At 52.4% G+C, this 19,948-nt stretch overlaps 1 protein-coding gene across 1 annotated transcript in view; it reads left to right on the top strand.

Annotated features, from left to right (window-relative positions):
- HIPK2 (homeodomain interacting protein kinase 2) overlaps nucleotides 1-19,948 on the top strand; it is a 204,685-nt gene that overhangs the window by 173,719 nt on the left and 11,018 nt on the right. The window contains exons 13-15 of the mRNA XM_067747155.1: nucleotides 6,294-6,538; nucleotides 11,645-11,778; nucleotides 12,864-13,301. Of these exons, the coding sequence (XP_067603256.1) occupies nucleotides 6,294-6,538; nucleotides 11,645-11,778; nucleotides 12,864-13,301 (817 nt within the window). The remainder of the gene's footprint in view (nucleotides 1-6,293; nucleotides 6,539-11,644; nucleotides 11,779-12,863; nucleotides 13,302-19,948) is intronic.

Genomic DNA, 19,948 nt, shown 5'->3' with positions numbered 1-19,948 from the left:
TACTCTTCCTTGCGGTGCACAGCCTTCTCATTGTGGTGGCTTCTCTTATTGCGGAGCACGGGCTCTAGGCGCAGGGACTTCAGTAGTTGTGGCATGTGGGCTCAGTAGTTGTGGCTCTAGAGTGCAAGCTCAGTAGTTGTGGCACACGGGCTTAGTTGGTCCGCGGCATGTGGGATCTTCCTGAACCGGGCCCGAACCCCTATCCCCTGCATTGGCAGGCGGATTCTTTTTTTTTTTTTTGCGGTACGCAGGCCTCTCACTGTTGTGGCCTCTCCCGTTGCGGAGCACAGGCTCCGGACGCGCAGGCTCAGCAGCCATGGCTCACGGGCCCAGCCGCTCCGTGGCATGTGGGTCCTTCCCGGACCGGGGCACGAACCCGTGTCCCCTGCATCAGCAGGTGGACTCTCAACCACTGCGCCACCAGGGAAGCCCTGGCAGGCGGATTCTTAACTACTGTGCCACCAGGGAAGCCTGTGTGCTCATTTTTTAAGCTGACTCGTTTAACAATTTCTCATTTGTTCTCTAATCTGCATAGTACATCAGGTAGAGCACAGAGATTTCTAACAATAGAAGAGATTAAAAACAGAGCTATCAAATGAATTCACCTTTTCCAAACCTGTCACGTGTAAATCCAAAGAGATAGGTAGATCAGCATTAGACTGTGTTGTACCTCTCTGCTCCTTGGGCACGGGGACTGCCAGATCAGATAAAAGGGATGGGACCCATGAGGAGTTCGGAGAGGTTTTCTCCCACACTCCTTGGTGTAGATGACAAGATCCTGACATGCAGAATTCCTCAACATTTCTGTCGGGAGATGGCCCCCAATTCTGAGGGGTCATCTAGACCAAGCTGTCAGTTGTTACAAGACTTTTGCCAGAAAGCTTTCCTTCAGTGACAGGAAGCTCACTGATTCATTAAGCGGCCCCTTGTATGTTCAGATAATTCCAGTTGTCAGAGAATTCGTACTCGTATTGAGCTGAAGCTTCTCCACAATTTCTACAATTGAAGAATTCCAAATATGTCCAACTTGAATTTTATTGCGGCTTGGCCAAACTTAGTGGTGTGGGGGGGGTGTGTGTGTTTAATTTGCTCATTTTCTAAACTATTCAGAACCTAAGGAGGATATATAGTCAGCAGGAATTGTCTGGGTCTGGGTCAACATATAAGGTACACTTACTAAAAGGATTTATTTTCTCTCCAAATTAGGAGTAAAACGAATCCTATTTTAAGTGTCTTTAATAATAAATCTTCAAGGGACCATCACGATGGCTCCTTTAAGGCCACCCTCCCTAACGGATGTCATAGCAGGTTAGAGCTGGAGGGACATCCAGGGTCACCCCAATATCCAGGCCACTGCCCGAGGTCACACCAATAAATGGACAGCAGCACCAGGACTAGAGCACGAGCTCCCAGGACACATTTGGGAGCAGCCAGCCTCTGTTCTTGGCGCGGGGTCCGCCACCCACAGACCATGCATCTGCAGCAGAACATTTCTGCGTTTTGTGAGATGACCAGATGAGTCACTGTGTGTGTGTGTCATTTAATCAGGCAGAACTGGCTGTGACCGAAGCTGAGAGTGAAGGGCAGGACACTTGGAGCTGCATGCTCATGGCCTCCGGCGCTGACCCTGGTCCGGGGAGCGTTTTGTGATGGTGCCGGTGGGGGGGGGTTGGGAGGGTGGAGGTGGAGGGCTGGGCGTTCCTTTAACCGCGTGGCTCGCAGACCAGCTCCGTCACCCGCCCACAGAAAGCAGTTGCAGGTTTCACCTGTCTATGCTTTTTTTTTTTAACATCTTTATTGGGGTATAATTGCTTTACAATGGTGTGTTAGTTTCTGCTTTATAACAAAGTGAATCAGTTATACATATACATATATCCCCATATCCCCTCCCTCTTGTGTCTCCCTCCCACCCTCCCTATCCCACCCCTCTAGGTGGTCACAAAGCACCGAGCTGATCTCCCTGTGCTATGCGGCTGCTTCCCACTAGCTATCTCTTTGACATTTGGTAGTGTATATATGTCCATGCCACTCTCTCACTTTGTCACAGCTTACCTCTTCCCCCTCCCTGTGTCCTCAAGCCCATGCTCTAGTAGGTCTGTGTCTTTATTCCCGTCTTACCCCTAGGTTCTTCATGACTTTTCTTTTTTTCTTAGATTCCATATATATGTGTTAGCATACAGTATTTGTTTTTCTCTTTCTGACTTACTTCACTCTGTGTGACAGACTCTAGGTCCATCCACCTCACTGCATTCATTGCAGCTCTATTGACAGTAGCCAGGACGTGTCTATGCTTTTTAAGGCGGCTCTCCTTCCTCTCAGGGTTCCTCCCAGTTTCACAGCTTTCCACAATTCCTGCTGCCCTTGGGGCCCTTGTCCCTACTTTCCAGGCATGGGGCCTTTCCCTGGCGCCCCACTTTCTAGTTCTTCTGCCAGATCTCAGTCGTCCCCTCCCCAATGATACCATTTGCTTCCTTTTATATATATATATATATATATAAATTTATTTTATTTATCTATTTTTGGCTGTGTTGGGTCTTCGTTGCTGTGCGTGGGCTTTCTCTAACTGTGGAGAGTGGGGGCTACTCTTCGTTGCGGTGCACAGGCTCCTCATTGCGGTGGCTTCTCTTGTTGCGGAGCACGGGCTCTAGGCACGCGGACTTCGGTAGTTGTGGCACGTGGGCTCAGTAGTTGTGGCGCACGAGCCCTAGAGCCACGGGCTTCAGTAGTTGCAGCACACAGTCTCAGTAGTTGCGGCTCGCGGGCTCTAGAGCGCAGGCTCAGTAGTTGTGGTGCACGGGCTTAGTTGCTCCGCGGCATGTGGGAACTTCCCAGCCCAGGGCTCAAACCCATGTCCGCTGCATTGGCAGGCGGATTCTCAATCAGTGCGCCACCAGGGAAGCCTGTTTTCTTGTTTCTGAATAAGCATATGGACTTTTAAAAACTTGAGATAGAATTTGCGTGCCATACAGTTCATCCATTTAAAGTGTACAGTTAAATGGGTTTTGGCCTATTACATTAATTTTTTAAGTTGTGGTACTACATATATAATAAAATTTGCCATTTTAACCATTTATAAGTGTACAATTCAGTGACATTAAATACATTCACAGTGTGTGCAGCCATCACCACTATTGCCAAAACTTTTCATTCACCTCAGACAGAAACTCTGTACCCATTAGGCAGTAACTCCCCAACTCCTCTTCCCTCAGCCCCCGGTAACCTCTGATCTGCATCTGTCTCTGTGAATGTGCCTATTCTAGAAACATCGTATAAGTGGAATCACACAGTGTCTGTCCTTTTGTGTCTGGCTTATTTCACTTAGTGTTATGTTTTCAAGGCTTATCCATATTGTAGTATATATCAGAACTTTATTCATTTTTATAGCTGAATAATATTCCATTGTGTGGCTGTATCACATTTTGTTTATCCATTGATCCACTGATGGGCACTGAGGTTGTTTCCACCTTTGGCTATTGTGAATAATGCTGCAGTGAACGTTAGCATGCAAGTATCTGTTAGTTTCTGCTTTCAGTTCCATTTCGTACTTAACCTAGAGCAGAATTGCTGGGTCATACGGTAACTGTTTACCTCAAACTATGTTTGAGCAACAAGCATATGGGCTTTTTGCATTTAAACTGTTATAAGTAGGAAGTGTAGTTCTTTATTAATTAAGATATATCCATTTTATCAAAGTTAGCATGAAGAACTATAAATATATGCAATCAGTTCATTCCTCACCTTCTTTTGAGTTCTTAATTATCATCTGCACAGCTCACTTGACAGTTCATCGTGGAAGTCTTTATGACATCCCTTCTCTTTAACTGATTATTTTAAAGATTTTACTGTTTAACTTGTCATGTTTTTATACAGTCCCCCACTGAGATGTTAATCTCCTCCAAGAGCGGAGACATGTATTATATTTCTTTATACAGAAATTCCCTGTAGCACCTAGCATAGATCTCTAAGATACCTAACTGATGAGTTTTAACTTCTTTCGTATCAATCTCTGGTTTATTCCTAGACTAGAAACTTTTCCAGCAAGTATGTACCTTCATAGAATTCATTTTGCCTAGAGATGTTTTTTGCAAACCTGTTTTCACCTGTTTTTAAATGAAGTAACACTAATAATAATCATGGTAGAAGCTAGCTTTTTTTTTTAATTGGAATATAGTTGCTTTACAATGTTGTGTTAGTTTCTGCCACACAGCGAAGTGAATCAGCCATACGCATACATACATCCCCTCCCTCTTGGACCTCCCTCCCGCCCCTACCCCGCCCCCATCCCACCCAACTAGGCCATCACAGAGCACCAGGCTGAGCTCCCTGTGCTATACGGCAGGTTCCCACTAGCTATCTGTTTTACATATGGTAGTGTATTTATGTCAAACCTAATCTCCCAATTCATCCCACCCTCCCCTCCCTGCCGTGTCCACACGTCTGTTCCCTACGTCTGCCTTTCTATTCCTGCCCTGCAAATAGGTTCATCTGTACCATTTTTCTAGATTCCACATATGTGTGTTAATATACGATATTTGTTTTTCTCTTTCTGACTTACTTTACTCTGTATGACAGATTCTAGGTCCCTCCACATCTCTACAAGTGACCCAGTTTCATTTCTTTTTATGGCTGAGTAATATTCCATTATATATACGTGCCACATCTTCTTTATCCATTCATCTAGAAGCTAGTTTTTAGAGTATACTTACTATAAATGGTGTCGTGCACCATCCAAAGCACTTTGCATGTATTTTCTCACTTCTCAAAACAAGCCTGTGGCATAGGTACTATTAATATACATCTCACCGATAAGGAGACTGAATCGCTCAGAGGTTGGACAGCTACACCACCAGCACATGCTGACGTTAGACATCTGTCTGCCAGGCGTGTGTCCTTATCCACAGACACAGTTAGGGAGGGACCCTTCTACCCTGAACCGGGGAGGACAGAATATGCAGCCCCAGAAGAATTATCTGGCCCAGATGTCAGCAGGGCAGGGTCCAGGGAGCAGGGCGTCAGGCCCCCTGCGGGCTCACTCCCAGCCCCTCAGCCTTTTGTAGGCTAGCAGCCCTGCTGTCCTCCCACTTCCTGGGGCTCGAGTTCCCTCATTTCTCTGCCGCCCTTAGTGGTGGTAGGATTGATCTTGGAATGTGGCCTGTGGCTGACTGTGTGACCTTGGGCAAGACACCTGGAGCGGGTGTTGTGGCTGCATTAGGTGTTCTATAAATACCAGCTTCTTCTCTTAGCAAAGTAGTTGCAAACTGACCGTCTTATTTAGGCAATAGATATTTCTTAAAAATAGACGATCAATATACAAAAATAGATGAAAATCCATTTTTAAAACTTTCCCAATAAGCAACAGATTCCATATTCGTCATCGCACCAGCCTCTCACTAGCTTGGAGGCAGACAGAATTGGTTCCCAAAGGAACCAAACATAAATATCTCCGGAAAAAATGTGCTGGCCCAGAGCCATCCAAAGCCAGTTCCTCCTGATACCTCCTGGTATCAGTGTATTAAGTCTCAGTTATAGGATGAAAACCAGGGATTCAGAGCCACGCCCTCACAGACTCAGCATCTCTGCCCTCACCCAGATAGGGTGCCGGTCCCCCACCCCATCGTCGGCCAGGCAGAGGGGAAGCTGCAGGAGGGCCGGGCCTCTCCTGAGAAGGGGACTCAGAGGTCTTGGGTCGCTGCTGTGTGTGGGATCAGCGTGCTCAGAGCCTCACTCTCTCCCGTCCCTCTCACTGCGTCCCGGTTCCTCCTGGATGTCCTGTTCCCTCCTGCCTAAATTGGCTGGGTCTTCCAGGTCCCGAGCCTCCCGAGCTTACGTTGTTCCCTTCCCGGCGGTGTTTTTCTCCTACACCTGGGCCTCAGGTGGCCTGGGTCTGGCTGGGTTCTCTGTTTGCTTTCGTGTCCCCTTCCGGTGGCTCAGAGGGCACTGCCACACAGCTCTGTGCTGCACGCACCTCCCCGGTAGGTCAGCTGAGCGCGGCTGCACAGGGGACAGCCCAGGCCTGCCCGGAAGTTTCTCTTGCCCCCATTTCCAGAAGCTTCTGTGAGCCCCCCTCCAGCCCCTTCTCCCGTCCTCACATATTCCCCCACCCCCACTGGTCAGACTGGTGACACTTGTGCCTCCCCGCTAGGGTTCTGGAGAGCAGAAGTCACATTCCCACCCCGTCTCCGGCTCTGCCTGTCCCCGCCCCTGCCCCAGAGCACAGAGAGGCTCTTCGCCGTCAGTTTGGTGTCTCCCTCCCCAGCCTCTCACAGTCCTGCTTTCTCCCCTTCCATCTCCAGCCCTGTGTCCAAGCAGAGAAAAAACGTCATCAGCTGTGTCACGGTCCACGACTCTCCCTACTCCGATTCCTCTAGCATCACCAGCCCCTACGCCGTGCAGCACCGCTCCGGGCACAGCGCCGCCACCTTCGACACCAAGGGGAACCTGGAGTCGCACTGCACCGGGAACCCCCGGACCATCATCGTGCCGCCCCTGAAAACCCAGGCCAGCGAGGCGCTGGTGGAGTGTGACAGCCTGGGGCCAGGTAATTTGGGGCCGGGGCGGCCAGGAGCATCTCTCCGGAGGCTGGTTTTCTGGTTCCCTGCTGTTCGCCATCTTGTTACGGGAGAGCTGCTAAGCCCCGGGTGGTAGTAGGTCCTCACCCAAGGATCCTGTTCAAGAAGACTCTCTGTTGTCAGCCCAGGAGGCCAGAGCTGACCTCACATCTGTCAGAAAAAGTCCTCCCTGGGATGGCCACCTCACTTCTCAGCTGTATCTCATGAATGGATGGATGGATGGGGTAGGGAGTTTGCAAAGAGTTGGCCGCCTGAGCGAAAGAAAACAAGCCTGGTCAGCCCTCAGTGTTTCCTGCTGAGAGGGGCTTGTCTTTGCTCTCACGGGACTGTCCTTCAGGAGCCATTTGTTCTGGAATGATCCCATTTGGGTGCCCCTTAGGGTTCTCACACCTGGAGGCAATGCACCATTTCAACATTCAAGAGAGTGAGAAGGAAGCCTTTCTTTTGTAATATGGGAGAAGGGTGAATGAGAGAGAAGGCGAGTAAGGGAACCGGTGGGTCCCAGGGCCGGCGCATCTGTTTAGGAAAAGATACATCTGAAAGGTGAGACTCTGGACATTGACCCCTCAAACCTCTGCTTGCCGTGCACCCTCGGGTCCTCAGGTAGCCCCGCACGTACCCCAGGTATAAAGATCGCAGCCTAAGTGCACACAGCTTGGTGTGAAGGGCTCTCCTGCTTAAATAACAGTGAAGGTCTCAAGACTGTGTTGTTGAAAACCTCAAGACCAGCCCTTTTACCCAACAGGAGGAGAAGGAAGATTCCTTTTCATCTGTAATCTAAAATCCAAAATGCTCCAAAAACCAGATTTTTAAGTTTACAGTAAAGTCAGTTGGTAAAACCTGACCTGAACTAACTAGAGGCGATTTATAGTCCCTTTGTCATATTCCTGTTTGTGTCAGAGTCATATTTGTGCCCCTTGGTGAAATGTCCCAGTATTCTGTAGCAGAAATAATCACTTTTTTTAAATTACGTGGTAGTGCACAGGGCTCCACTGGGGGTAACCTAATATATTGAATATATACCACATGACCTTCTAAAATCGGAAATTCTTGATTTCAAAAGTGTCCGACCCCAGGGATTTCAGGGAATTCCCTGGCGGTCCAGTGCTTCGGACCCTGCGCTCTCACTGCCGAGGGCCCGGGTTCGATCTCTGGTCAGGGAACTCAAATCCCACAAGCCACGCGGTGCGGCACCAAAAAAAAAAAAAAAAAAGTGACACCAGGGATTTCAGATCAGAGACTGTAGACCTACGGGAGGAGACGATGCGTGTTGTAAGTCGAGGATGCCCATGTTCCAGGACATCTCAGGGGAACTCTGTAATAGTAACGGTCCCTTTACACTTCGGGACGATGGTCTATAACGATTGGCTCAGGGTAGACCTTACGCAGGACCTCTAGGAATTGATAAAGGCGGGGGAAAAGGTAGCTGGTGCTGAATTTCCCTTGGCCTTTTAAATACGGTGGAGGACGCACGAGGCAGCGGCCGGATCATCGCAGGCTAGACGTCTTCCAGCTCGGAACTTTGTCGGCCCGGGTGCTGGCGCCAGCATGTGGAAGGTGACAAAATTGAGAGCTACTGAAATTTTAAGACTAGTCCAACCCCCTAGTTAAGACAGGTCAGGGGACTGAGGGCCAGCTTTGTCCCACATCACGCAACAGTTTTCTGTGGGGAACCACGATGGCGAGAGGCGGGGAGGCAGCTCTGTGGAGCCCACAGGTCACGCCTTTCACGCTCCGTTGCCCGTTTCCACCATCAGCCGTCGAGCTGTGGGCCGCCCGTGGCGGTTTTGAGCACTCACCCCACTGCATTTCCACAAGGACTGCTACAGCTGAAGGGCTGAGAATCTCTCAGGGATGTTTTCAACCAAAAAAAAAAAAAAGGAAGGTTATTCTCAGTAAGGCACCTAGTGCCACTGTCTCTGGGGAAGCCCATGGTATAGTTTCCCAATGGAAAGAGAGATTTATGTTCCCCTGTGAGGACACACTGCACGGTCTTTCTAGTGACAGGCAAGGGGCAGGAAGGAACTTCATTCTGGTGCCTGTCCGCCCCCAGAACGTGGTCCTCCTCAACGCTGATATCCTCCATTAGCTCAGTCGTCCTAGGCTTGGAGAAATCAAGCAAAGCAGCCTTCCTCAGCCTCCTGGGCCCCGCTGGCCCATTTACGGCCAAGGTGAGAAGCGTTTCAGCCACCTCCGCTGGGCTGCCAGGCTTCCCTGAGCCCCCCAGGTCAGGACGGAGGCTGTGCAGGTGACGGTCCATTTTCTGTCATTGCTAATCCCCTCTGGGGGTCTCAGCTCAGGAAGATTCCCTATTTCTCACGTAGCCTCCTCGAGTCTCTTGGGTCAGTTAAGGTTCTTCTGGGAGGCAACAGAGTGAACTCTGCACTGCCTTAAGGCAAATAAGGAATTTATTGGAAGGGTGCAGGGCTGAGAGAAAGTTCAACAACTAAGTCCCAGGCAGGACAGCAACCAGAACTCCTTGGTCTGAGCCACTGGGGGCCCGACACCTGCTCTCTGAACACTGCTTCACCCTGACCCAGTGAGCCCCGGGCTTCCAGTTTCCCAGTCCCAGGAAACAGAACTTGCTGGTCCCAGCTTGGGGCAGACAGCTGTTCCTTGAGCATCGCTTTGGCCAGGGGACAGGGCGCTAATAAAGACATCAACCGTAGTTAACACAGCTAACACCTTTAAGGACTCAACACGTGCCAGATAGATACTAAGCTTCTACGTGCATTAACTCACGTAATCCCCACAAGGACCCTACATGTAGTCACCGTTACTTTCCCAGTTTTCCAGATAAGAAAATGGAAGCACAGAGAGGTTAACTAACTCCACCACGGCCATGCGGCTGTCCCTCCAGGGCTCACCCAGGATTGAAGCACTCTCCCACCTGCCTTGTACAGACAGGGCCACCAGGGGCCATCCGTGAACCCAGGGCTGTTGCCGGGCAGCAGATCTATGAGAGCAGCTAGGCAAGGCTCGAGCAGAGAGCTCTGTACTGTCCTCCCAGCTCCGAAATACGCCTCCGGAACTTGACCTTCAGCACTTGCCTTCTCCGCTCCATGGTCACTTTTCTCTGCAGGAGGAAATTACTATTTTAATCTCTTGGTCCCTTTCAGGACCCCCTCCCTGATTCTGGGGTCCCCTGCTCTGGCAACTTGACAAGTTCCTGTCCCACTTCCTGTGCCCGTGATGATGGTAGCCTGGCTCTGTCACACCCATTTCATCTGAAGCCCTCTAATCTCTTCACTTGCAGCCTCACGCTGTGGATCCCTTGCACTCAGAGTTTCTCCCTGAAATGTAATTACCGCAAAATGCCCAGAGAGTTGAAGTAGGAGCAGAGAGGTTCCACTCACAGCTGGGCCCAGGCAGCAGACACAGCTGGTGACGCGCTGCAGGGCAGGGAGTGTTGGATGCCTGCACGGTGGCACCATGGCTGATCGATGGGCACAACGTTCTCCTGATAGGCAGCATTTGTAGCTTTGCATCCCTCAGCCTACAGTGGGTCCTCCGAACCCCGCCCTCCACCCCCCCCCCAGGCTTTGGAGGGCCTTTGAGAGTCTAACCAAGCTTGGCCTGAGCAGCAGACCCCCGATTCCACAATGCAGGTCAGCTGTGTCCACCAAGGCCGGGCTGGCTCCTGCTCTCCTGGGAAGCTTGTGAAGAATACGAATTCCTGGGCACCCCCGACTGGGGTGCGCTTCGGTGGGTAGGACGGGAGGGCCGCTGGGCCCCAAACCACGGTTGGATTTGGGGTCTCCGTTAGGACGCGCTGCCCCCTTCCCAGTGAGGCAGCTCTCCCTTTACTTGAGGGGGACTGTGGCCTCGGGGAGCAGAAGGCTCCCCTTGACTTCATCGTGCTCCCCGGTCTCCTGTCCCCCGGTTTCTGGTTTGCCTTCACTTTTCAGCTTTCTCTCCATCAACAATTATCAGCATTCTCTCTTGCCGGCCCCAGCCTCACGCGGCTCCTCTTTGACCCTGATCTCATCACCCTGGGGTTCGTAGCAGAATTGACCCAACCCAGTTACGTCAAGGGCCTGATCCTTACTGTGTGTGCTTCATTCGTTCTTAGCATCCTTCACACCCAAGAGCTGCCAGACTTGCCCATTTTACACTCGCGACCCCAGGGTGCCTGACTGATACCGTATTAGGCTTTTGTGTTTCCCAACGATGCTCAGCCCCGGGAAATCTGAATTCTCTGCTGAACAGCACAAGAAACAGACCTGCCTCTGAGGTCCTGTGTACGTCTTGCCGGTTCTCCCTCAGCTACCAGGGTCTCCCCTTGAACTCCCCACTCTGGGCAGCTCCCTCACACGTGAGTGGTTTTAGAGTCGGGGAGTCTGCGGAGGACAACGTAGGTTTGGGCGGATGTCCGGATTCCCTGTGCCAAAGGCTTCTTGGCAGTCACTGTGGATCACTTCCTCTTGATCTAGACAGAGCTTCAGCACAGAAACGTCTGACGTCAAGAGAGACACTGAGAGGCAGGCGAACAGTCGCACTTGATTCCGCACATCCTGTACCCGGGCGTACAGTCCTCTGCCTGTGCCCCCTGGAGACACGAGCCCCACTCTGCCAGGAGCTGGTGTTCACAGACCACTCAGCACCGAAACTGACGCGAATGGTTTCTTTAATATAAACTTCCTCGCCCTATTCATTTTATTCCGGCTGTTTCTCCCCCTGGGACATGTAGTCCCTCTTTTGAGACTCGGTTTTCTGTACGCTGCTGCATCTGTCAGCGTGTCTCTGCATCTCGGCAGATGGCCCCCCGCTGCACCCCTGGCTGGGACACGAGGAGCTGCAGAGAGCTCTCCTTCTGTCTCTTAGACTCTCCTTATGCTTTTCGGTGTCACCAGATAGTAATTTTAAGTCCAGCAGGGTTTGCTCCCAAGCCGCAGGCCAGGTGCCAGCCCAGAGGCGGCATCGTCGCTGGGTCTGGGGCAGTGCTGCTGAATGGTGATCACCCAGTCTCGGTAAAGGGTTCTTGGAAGACCACTTGTTGTCCCCCAAGGAGTAGGGTCTTCCGGGCAGCTGAGGGCCTGTGATGGACCTGTGACCTTTTCCTCCTCCCAACACAGTCACCACCAGTCACCACTCGTCCTCCTACAAGTCCAAGTCCTCCAGCAACGTGACCTCCACCAGCGGTCTCTCTTCAGGGAGCTCATCTGGAGCCACTGCCTACCGGCAGCAGCGACCTCTCAATCTCAGCCAGGTAAGCCCGCCCGACGGCCGCTCGCCAGGGGCGCCAGGGTGGACCCTTGCCCACCTCCCGGAGACTCAGCCCCTCCCGTGGCGGCAGGAGGCACCCCGAGTGACCGCTGGTGTTCTCGTTCTGCTGTGGGTCCCCTTGGGGGAGGCGGATCCCCGATTCACAGAGAGCCGGCCCAAAGCAAAATGACTCGTCTGATGCTCCGAAGTGCTTAGTGACGTGGTGCCAGAGCTTAAAAGTAGGCTGGCCCACGTCTTGCTATTTCGGCCCAGCAAAGGGTAAAACACTGCGTCTGGGTCCCATGGTCCGACCATGCTGGGCCTAGCGAGTCATTACAGTGGAGGAGGCCTCCCACAGGGACCTCACACCCAGGAAAAGAGCCGGAGGATTCGGAGAAGGTGGGTGACATTCAGGGGGAATGTGAACAAGACAGAGTCTCCACGGGCAGCGCTCAGCCTGTGTGTGGAGGGTCACTCAGGTCCGAGTTGCAAAGTGGACTGCGGGCCCTGCTTCCTTAGCAGCTCAGAGGTGAGATAAGGGGGAGTTTGTGTTGAGAAGCCCTTCATCGGAAGCGGTGCCCCTGGCTGTAAACCGAGGCCGCGTCCGTGTCATGACTTAGGTTCTCCAGGTGAGAGAGGGCTGCTTCCTGTGTACCTGTGACCTCAGACAGCGAAGTGTCTGAGAGCCTGCAGTTTAGGGAGCAGGACTTCACGGTGAGAGAGAAAGGGGCTCCTTTCGACACTTCACAGCTGCAGGATGCCCTCGGGGGACCTACTGGCTCCCGTTCCCTTTGCGTCTGGCTCTGAGTGTCACCCAGCCCGGAGCATGGCTGGGCACGGCTTTCCTTCTCAGCCCAGGCTAATTGACACTTCGCGGGCGCGCGAGGGAGGCGTCTTCTGTTACGCCTGCCGCTCCTCTCCCTCCGCCTTCCCCCCGCCCTCTCCTCCCCACCTTGCTCTCCTCCGCACTCCCCGCCTCTCCCTCCTCTCCCCCGCCCCCGCCCCTCGCGGCCTCTCCCGTGGGTGCGCATGCGTGCGCGTGTCCAGCCCTGATGACGCAGCCCTCTCCTGGTGCTTCTCCCCCTCCAGGCTCAGCAGCACATCACCGCAGATCGCACGGGGAGCCACCGACGGCAGCAGGCCTACATCACCCCCACGATGGCCCAGGCGCCATACTCCTTCCCACACAACAGCCCCAGCCACGGCACCGTGCACCCGCACCTGGCCGCCGCCGCCCACCTCCCCGCCCAGCCCCACCTCTACACCTACACGGCGCCCGCCGCCCTGGGCTCCACTGGCACCGTGGCCCACCTGGTGGCCTCCCAAGGCTCGGCGCGTCACACCGTGCAGCACGCCGCCTACCCAGCCAGCATCGTCCACCAGGTCCCCGTGAGCATGGGCCCCCGGGTCCTGCCTTCGCCCACCATCCACCCGAGTCAGTATCCAGCCCAGTTCGCCCACCAGACCTACATCAGCGCCTCTCCAGCCTCCACCGTCTACACTGGATACCCACTGAGCCCCGCCAAGGTCAACCAGTACCCTTACATATAAACACTGGAAGGGGAGGGGAGGGGAGGGAGGATGGCCAGAGGGTAGGAGAGAAAGGAGGAGGGACGAGGGGGGAGCTGGGCTTTTTATACTGAAGGTGCCGCACAGAAACAATGCAAACGGGGCAGGGGAGGGGAGCAGGGGGCAGGGACGGGACACAAATGAAACTTGAACTAGGAAGTAGGAGGACTGAGAGCGGAGAAGAGAACATTTTAAAAAGGAAGGGATTTAAGGAGGGGGGGAAATCTATGCTTTTTATTTTAAAAAAGAAAAAGAAAAAAAAAGAAAACGTCAGTAACAAAAAACCACAGCTCACGAACCCATTCTGCACCAGACTGGAAAGGAGAAGAAGAGAGCCACGGAAGATTCCAGAAATTGGGGGGGGAGGGGGGGCCGCCCAGTGTTTGAAGAACTTTATGAATTTTTCAAAGATTATTTTCATATGGCAGCAAGTGGCGTTTAAGAATTTGCTGTCAGGGACACCTGATACGAGTTTTAATCTATTGGATTAAAAATCCAATAGATTTTTAATGATTGAACGTAAGAATTAGGGATTTTTCCAGAACTCTGAAGTGTCAGCAACCGTCTAGAAAGGTCAGGCCGTGGCCGGAGGAGGCTGGTATCTGGGGGCGGGTCCGGGGCTGGGGAAGCCCCGATCTGGCCCACTTGCTGGGAGCAATGGGGGCAGCCGGGCTGAAGGAGGACCCCTGGGAGAGGAGGGCGCGTTTTCTCTTTCTGAACACTCTGGATAAATCCCTAAGCAATGATATTCCTCAAATGTCATTAATGATTTTTTTTCTTTTCTGAAGATTTCTTTTCTCTTTGAGTCCATCCCTCGTCACGTAGCGTAGGGCCCGCGGCGTCGCCGACACCCTGGTAGATGTCGCAGTCTGCACCTGTCTGTGCTACTTTGTGTTCACCCCCAACGATACCAAGAGACTTCCTCAATGTAATTGCACAAGAAGAGCGATCTCACCTAGGCACGTGACCCGCGCCGTGGTCCAGGTGCACGCGCGGGTGCCCGCGGTGCCGCGCTCCTGTCCCCGGCACCGCCGCCGGCTCTCGCAGACTTGGTTTTACATCTTTCCCTCCTAGTGCCTTAGCGACCGGGGACGCGGTTGAGGGTTTACTTCCACGGTACTCCAAGAAGCCGGCTGAGGCGAGTCACATCATCTCAGCCCTTCTTCTGTGCTGTTGCAACATTTTACTCTGGTCTTTCCTCTTTTTTTTTTTTGTTTGTTTGTTTAATTTCTATTTTATTTTAATATCTGTTGTCTTTCCTGGACTGTTTGCTAGCAGAGGGGTGTCAGGCAGCTGGCAGGGTCTAGGTGAGCCCGTGGATCTGGAGAGAGATGTGCGAGATGGATGGTGGTGGGTGAATCTGACGATGGTGATGGCTTTGGATGACTTTTACTTTGGAGACAGAGCAAGAGAGACTCCCCACCCTGTACCCTCACCCAGTTCTGCCCCCAGGGTTGGGAGGGCAGGGGCTCTGCCATTCGTTGGGACCGCAGGTCCCATCTCTGTTTTAGGAATGTTGGCCTTGCCGGGCAGCCGCCTTCAGCCTCCAGTCCTGGCACAGCCTCCCTGTTGCTGTCCGCGGGATGGAGAGGAGGCCTGGTAGCGGGCCCAGCCCCGTGTTCTCAGACTCGCGCCCCCCCCCCACCCCGCCCCGCTTCACTCTCGCAGCCCTGCCCCCTCTCCTCTGGTTCCACCAGCTGTGTTTTGCTCTCACCGTTTTGCCGGGTCCTTCCCCCTGTAGACAGCCATCAGCCGTCGTTTGCTGCTGAATCGTTCCTCGAGTTACCCAGGCCTACCCAAGGAACGCCTTCGTTTTTTGTTTTTGAGGAGTCTGGTGGGCAGAGGCTGGAGGGACATTTATGAGGGTAACCATGTAGTCCTGTACTGCACTTTGGAAAACACTCCCACGGGCAGTTCAGTTTCCAAGGAAATTTGCCCTTTGCCCTCTTTGCACCTTTGATACATTCTGAAATTTTTCTCAGGCTTTGAACACTGGTGGGGGTGAGGGCAGAGGGGTCACTCTGTCCATAGCAAATTATTCTTAAAATACGTGAATGTTGGGAAACGCTGTCTGGTCATCAGTGGGACTTGAAAGCGTGGTCCTAATTGTTTGATTCTTGATGCCGAGTGCTTAACTGACCCCAAAGCCAAGTTTCCAGGGTGCAGAGAGATGGCTCTCAGTTTCGGACAGAAGTCCGTCCTCACCCTCCCTCACTTTCTGTCCTCATCCTGTGGTCTCCCTTTACGATCGATCTACTGTGAAAGGTGTTTTTATCATGATATCTGACCTAATTCAGTAACGAAGCCAAGCCCTTACCTTAGCTCTTAGCTGTGAAATGTGAAATAACTCTGGAAATTTCCCCTCTCCAAGCATAAATGCTACTTATCCTACAAAGAAATCGGTCCCCAGATTGGAACCAGCCTAGTCCCAGCCTTAGGCCGGAAGGAAGGAAGGACACCATGTCCCACTCGAGGCAGGGCAGGCTCGGGCAGAGCCCCAGGTACCCAGCGGGCCCGCCAGGGAGCCATTGGCAACAGGACAAGATTCTGTCCTCGTGGTGCCACGATCAATACGTCTTTATCCGGACATGGGGAAGTGCCGTCATTCTGAGACGACAGAAACATGGCCTGTCCAGAGAGAGTGAGGGGAGGAAAGTCTTTGGAGGACATGTGAGCCAGAGTGCTCCCAGAGCCGCGCCAGCCTGGGGAACCATCTCTGTTCTGGACTCTTGGCATCCGGAGGGCAGCAGTGCCCCGTCCGATCTTCCTGCGCCCAGTTACAGAAGTCTTGGCTGCAGTGAGCCAGCATTTTTGCCTTATTGGGTAGCATCCTGGACCCCCTTGTACAGTTCACTTCCAGCCCTTTCTAGATCTGATCTTTTATAGGAAAAGACAACATAGCCTTCCATTTTAAAGAAAATTATTTTGTCTACTTAAGTTGGAAGTTGCTCTTTCACCTGATATTTTCTTTCCTTTTCTTCCAGATCAGGAATGAAAGTTTCGTGCTGCTCATAAAGATATTATTGTACTAATTATTTTGGTTATTATCATAATCATCATTTTGATACTTTAGTTGGGGTTTTAAAATGCACATTTATTCCACGTATCTTTGTGCTTTCTCTTTAATATTTAAGTTTATTTTATTATATCTGTGAGTATCTGAGTAAACAGGAGGGACATGCAGATGTCTAGTTTTGTCAGACCAAAAAGAAGGAAAGGAAAGATCCAGGAATTAGGAAAATGTCAAGAAATATCCACCACAGAACAAAAGTTTGAAGAATCAAAGCCTTTATCTCTATACAGGTCAGATTGGGCTCTGGACAACATGGTCCATGGTCACCATCAATGCTGTATTCTTCTAGATTCTCAGTGGCCTGAGAGGAGATCTGAGGAGGCATCTCATGGGCTGAACCCTTAGCCGTGGTCCTCTCCCATGTTCCCTGTGCTTCTGAAACCTGCTAAGTAGATCCTGGGCATGCCTCGTGTCTGATACTGACCTGTCAAGCAAAAAAAAAAAAAAAAAAAAAAAACTCTGCCCAGAGCTGACTCAGCCCCTTTCCCAAATGTCCCCCCCTTTTCCCATCAGCACACCAGGAGTATGGCTTACATCCTTCGGTGCAGAGATAACTGACCCCTCCTAGAAGCCACTGGAGGTAAACAAGCTGATGGAAAGTGCTAGGCAGGTGGTACCTTCCCCTGGGAAACGTCAGCCTCCCTTCCTCTCACTAACCACACTGCCCACTTCTTCAGTGCCCCCCGAACCCCGGTACATGTTCTCAGCACACAATTGTAGGGACAAACTATGGAGCCAAAAAAAAGGTGGAGGGTTAATAGGAGGCCAGAGGAACACTGACAAAAGTCCAGCAGCTCCTTGGACATTGCAGGCTGCTGCCCCCCTGAAATAGTTGGCCGACGGAGGGGCACAGTGGGGCCTCGAGCCAGGCCCACGGGGCTCCGACTGTGCCCCTTAGGGCACGGTGCTGTGTGCCGTGGACTTTTTAAATCAGCTTGAGGTGCCTACACGCGACCCACCAAACCCAGAAACTGCCGGGCCCCGGGTGGGTAAAGGAAGGTCTGGAATGGCTGGCTTCACTGAAGCTAATGAAGGGAGACACCAGGCCATGCCCAGCCCAGAGCCGCTCAGCAAACATTAGCGCCCTCCCCGGGTCGCTATCTGCCTTCCTTTTCCAGCCGAGCACAGAGCTGTGGTTCCGAAGCCCCAGGAGAAGACCCCAGTGGGAGAGGCCAGCCCCTGCGTGGGCTTCCTCAGCATCTGCCCCAGCTCCCATCCTGCCCTCCAGCTCCGAGTCGCCCTGGCCAATAGGATGAATAAAAGGCTGCCGTCCCTAAGACCCAGCTCTCATGTAGAGGAATGCAGACCTAGTCCTTATTTAGATCACAAACAACTTAGAACATCATCTGCTGTGGAATTGACTCCATCTCTCTTTACTGAGGAAACGTGGTTAAGGCTAAAAGGGAAGGTTGAAAAGGACCGGGCAAGGAGAACCTCGTAACTGGAGCCTTAGGAACCGCAGGTCGATTTGCTTCTGCTCGGTGGGGTCTCGCAGACCCCTCTGGGTATTTGCACCCGTATCTCTGCGCTTAGGGGCTCTTCCGTGATGTTTTGGCTGTTTCCAAGGAGAGGGGTGAGCAGGCCGATGGGTGCGAGAGTCTGAGGCTTGGTGCCGGTTAATACTGTGAAGTGGAACATGTGGTTGATGGAGTGCAGAGGGAAGAGAAGGGTTGGGGTCAACCAGCGGTTGTCTCCTGGACTGTATTTGCATTCCGGCCTTACTGGCGGTGTGTGGCTGGCGGGCTGTGGGAGCCAGCTGGCCTTGTCCTCTTCACCCTGGAAGACTCAACCCACCCAAACACCAGATTGTGGGATGTAAGGAAGGGAAGGTGAGATCAGCCCAGCTGCTAACGGGCGGATTTCCCTTGACCAGACCTTTGGTGTTGCAAACACTCATTTTGGAACAAGCTTGCGGTGGAGGATTTGGGTTGTGTGAGTGCGTGTGAGTGAGTGGAGCAGACTTTCTTGGAAACTGGAGGAAGGATATGAGGAGGCTTACGGAGCTATTGCTGATGGGCTGTGGTTGATGAAACGCGGTGCGCCGACGGGCTCGCCCCAGCTTTCCTCCCGGGTTCTCTGGCGCTGGGGCGGGGTAGGATGTGGGGCTCTCGCTGGCCTGTTCAGCAGCTGCTGGGACAGAACAGACAGAAGAGGAAAGCGAGGTGCCCCCAAGCAGCAGGGAGGGCGCAGCAGAGAGGCCGGGGCTCCTTCCGCAGGTCACGGGCCTCGCCGGGTGCCGCTCAACGCCAGCCCAAGCAATTCTGCCAAGAAATATGCTAGCCAGGGCCATGCATGCTCCCCTCCCTTTTCTTCTCTGTCTTTTCCTTCTGGTGTGTCTTACAGATTTCAGATGGGGAAGCCTCAGAGTTGAGCAGGCCCGAGCTGTCCTAACCAAATTGGAAAGGAAAGTGAAAGTCTTCCTTTCTTTAGCCAAAGAACCCTTCTCAAAGACACCCCAGATATGGACAGAGTGGCGTTCCTCTCCCGGCAATAATGACTTTGTCAGAGATGCGATCCCATTTGTCTCTCTCTTTCGTCTCTATCCTGACTTGGAATTTTTTTTTTTTTTTTTTTTTTGCTTTTATTTTAAAACTGTGCTCATCTTGTAAGAGGAGTGGAGGTTCGTAACCCTAAATGCTGCTGCTGTTGGGAAACTGGAGGCACCGCACGGATCTGTGGGCTTAACTAACCTCACGTTACCTCGGGCATCAGCCAGAGCAGACCTTCTGCCAGGAGGTGCAGCCGCATCAGGGTCCGGTGCACGCTGGGGCCGGACTCGGGGTGTCAGTGCTTTGCTGCCTTAGGACGCTCACTTCTGATCTCCACAGACTGGACTCAGTGGAGAAGTGGAGACGGTGAAATGACATTTAAACGCAGTAGAAACCTTTTGGAGGCTTTCGGCGCCCTCGCTCACTAGAGTGACCCAACCTAGGAAAGGCTGCTCACATCCTTCCTGCAGCTTCCAGAAGCCCAGGAGAGCCCAGCTCCAAGCCAGTTCTTCCCTTGAGACCCAGTGAGAATTTACAGAGAAGCGACCCTCCTGTGGGGCACGCTTGCTCTGGGTACCTCTACCAGCAGGGAGCTTCCTGGTGCCCCAGCTTGACTCCTGCAAGCCTTTGAGAGCCCCTAATCACAGGCCCTTGCATTAGAATGCTATGTTGACTGTCTCTTCTTGGTAAAACTTGTCACATCCCTCCAGTGAATAAGAGCCACCATTTGCTGAGTGCTTTCAGTACTCCAGGCTCGTGCCAAGCCCTGTGTGAGCTCGTGGCGCCCTCAGATCACGCCATTTACAACACCCCCTCCCCCATTTACAGAGGAAGGAGTTGATGAGACAGCTGACCCTCTAAGAAAGCAGCATGCGTTAAAGGAAAGAAAATACCATGGTGGCCCCAAATCCCCAAGTTCCTAGTGAAGTTTTTTGTTAATCAGACCTTTACTAAAATACGAATTGTTTCACTTCTTGAATTAGCATCAGTAAGTGGCCTCGTGTTTCTGATGGACCATCTAATGATGTTCCCATTGATTGTGT

The sequence above is a fragment of the Pseudorca crassidens genome, chromosome 8, assembly GCF_039906515.1.
Source record: "Pseudorca crassidens isolate mPseCra1 chromosome 8, mPseCra1.hap1, whole genome shotgun sequence".
Taxonomy (NCBI): Eukaryota; Metazoa; Chordata; class Mammalia; order Artiodactyla; family Delphinidae; genus Pseudorca; species Pseudorca crassidens.
Note: the sequence above shows the minus strand (reverse complement) of the source record. Positions and strands in the feature narration are given on the sequence as shown.